Consider the following 1,899-nt stretch of genomic DNA (forward strand, 5'->3'; position numbering starts at 1 on the left):
CTCGCTTGCCAGCGGCGGGTGCAGCATCCCTTTGTTCACTGCCTCGGGGACAGCTGGCAGGGACAGCGGCACCTCTTCATCAGTGAGTGACCATCTGTTGCTGGCCGGGGGGAGCTGGTCCCTTGCACGAGCTCTCCCGCTCCCTTTGCGCACGTCTGCCACACGCTTGCCCCACGCTAAGCCGCCGGCTGCAATCCCTGGATTAGCTGCGCTGCTTGCTGCCCCGCAGATCAGAGGGGCAGGGTGCGGGGGCTGCCTCTGCCCCGGGGGAGAGCGGTGTGTGGTGTGGGGGTGACGGAGCCGTGTGGGACCAGGCCTGTTCTGCCCCTGGGGAGTGGGGGAGTTCTCTTGGGGGCAGCTGGCTCCACGGCAGGGCAAAGTCTCCAGCCCCAAGGCAGGGGGAGGGAAAGGGCGGCTGGGCTGCAGCGCGTCTGTTTGCCTCGCCCTGCGCAGTGTGCACGTACTGCAGCACCGGGGACCTGCACACGCTCTGGGCCGCTTCGGGGCACCTGGAGGAAGTCACCGTGCGCCTGTTTGCGGCTGAGCTGATCCTGGTGCTGGGTGAGCGGCCGGCGCCGGGGTGGAGGGAGCCGGTGGGCATTGCCGAGCTGCCCTGGCGCTGCTCCTGGGAGCCCCAGCACCGGTGGGGGTTGCTGGGTTCCCACCCCGGCTCCAGGCTGGGCTGTGCTTCCTGCTGCCCCCTTGGAGGGGCTGGCCGGACCCCAGGAGCTCCCCTGTGCCCTCCAGGTCTCTGGTGGGGGCTGCTCTGGTATGGGCTGGGGAAGCCATGAGCTGATGCTGCGCCTCCCCCAGGGTACCTCCACGACCTGGGCATTGTGCACCGCGACGTGAAGGTACGTTGTGGCCCTGTCCGGCCTTGCCATGTGCCGGTGCCCTGCGATGCAGGTGCTAGCTGCCCGGCTCGGGTGCCTTGGCCCCACTGGCTCCCTCCTCCCTGCTGGCAGGGGCTTTGGGGCATGGGACCCTGCCACCTCTTGCGCTGGTGCCGGCCGCTGAAAACATGGCTCCTTCCGTGTCCTGGGCATGGCAGCGACATAACCTGCCGTCTCCTCCTTGCAGATGGAAAACATCCTCCTGGACGCGCGAGGTGAGGCCCAGCAGAGCGCCCGGCCTGGGGCCGGTCCCCTCCTCCCAGCGGCGGTGCATTCGGGTTGGGGCATTGCGCCAGAGGGAGACCACCTCCTCCACCCACAGCCCCAGGATGGGGCCGCGCCAGAGGCGCGTAGGGTGGGGGCAGGCCGGTGACGCCCCCGCGCCTCCCTGCAGGGCACCTGAAGCTGACAGACTTCGGCCTTTCCCGGCACCTGCCGCGGGGGGAGCGGGCCTACACCATCTGCGGCACGCTGCAGTACATGGGTGAGCTGCGGGGCCTGGGGTGGGGGCCAGGGCCTGGGCCCACCCTGACACTGCCTCGTCTCCCCGACAGCCCCCGAAGTGCTGAGTGGAGGTCCCTACACCCACGCTGCTGACTGGTGGTCCCTGGGGGTCGTGCTCTTCACCTTGGCCACGGGACAGGTGAAGGTCAGGCTGCTGCGGGCCCCCCGGCTGGGGCTGAGCCCGAGGGGCGCAAGGGGGAGAGGGCCCGGGCGCTGATCTTCCCTCTCCGTGCCCCCAGTTCCCCGTGGCGCCTGAGAGAGACCACGTGGCCATGCTGGCGAGCGTGACCCGGTGCAGCTACGCGGTGCCGCCCAGCCTGAGCCGGGCGCTGTCCCTCCTGCTCAGCGAGGTAGTGCCCGCGGCCCCACTCCCTGTCCCCCCGCGCTGCCTGCGGCGCCTCACGCCCGGCTTCTCCCCAGCTCCTGTGCCGCAACCCGCTGCAGCGCCCGCGCCACCTGCACCACTTCAAGGCCCACCCCTTCTTTCGGGGTGTGACCTTTG

General features: G+C 70.3%; 1 protein-coding gene across 1 annotated transcript in view; it reads left to right on the top strand.

Moving 5' to 3' along the window:
- The window catches only part of LOC109293170 (sperm-associated antigen 5), a 27,973-nt gene that overhangs the window by 1,327 nt on the left and 24,747 nt on the right, over positions 1-1,899 (top strand). The window contains exons 4-11 of the mRNA XM_019510976.1: positions 13-82; positions 454-561; positions 814-854; positions 1,081-1,108; positions 1,288-1,377; positions 1,448-1,536; positions 1,637-1,747; positions 1,818-1,898. Coding sequence (XP_019366521.1) covers positions 13-82; positions 454-561; positions 814-854; positions 1,081-1,108; positions 1,288-1,377; positions 1,448-1,536; positions 1,637-1,747; positions 1,818-1,898 — 618 coding nt within the window. The remainder of the gene's footprint in view (positions 1-12; positions 83-453; positions 562-813; positions 855-1,080; positions 1,109-1,287; positions 1,378-1,447; positions 1,537-1,636; positions 1,748-1,817; position 1,899) is intronic.

Source organism: Gavialis gangeticus, unplaced genomic scaffold (assembly GCF_001723915.1).
Source record: "Gavialis gangeticus isolate Ggan-Ray unplaced genomic scaffold, GavGan_comp1, whole genome shotgun sequence".
In the NCBI taxonomy this organism is placed as follows: Eukaryota; Metazoa; Chordata; order Crocodylia; family Gavialidae; genus Gavialis; species Gavialis gangeticus.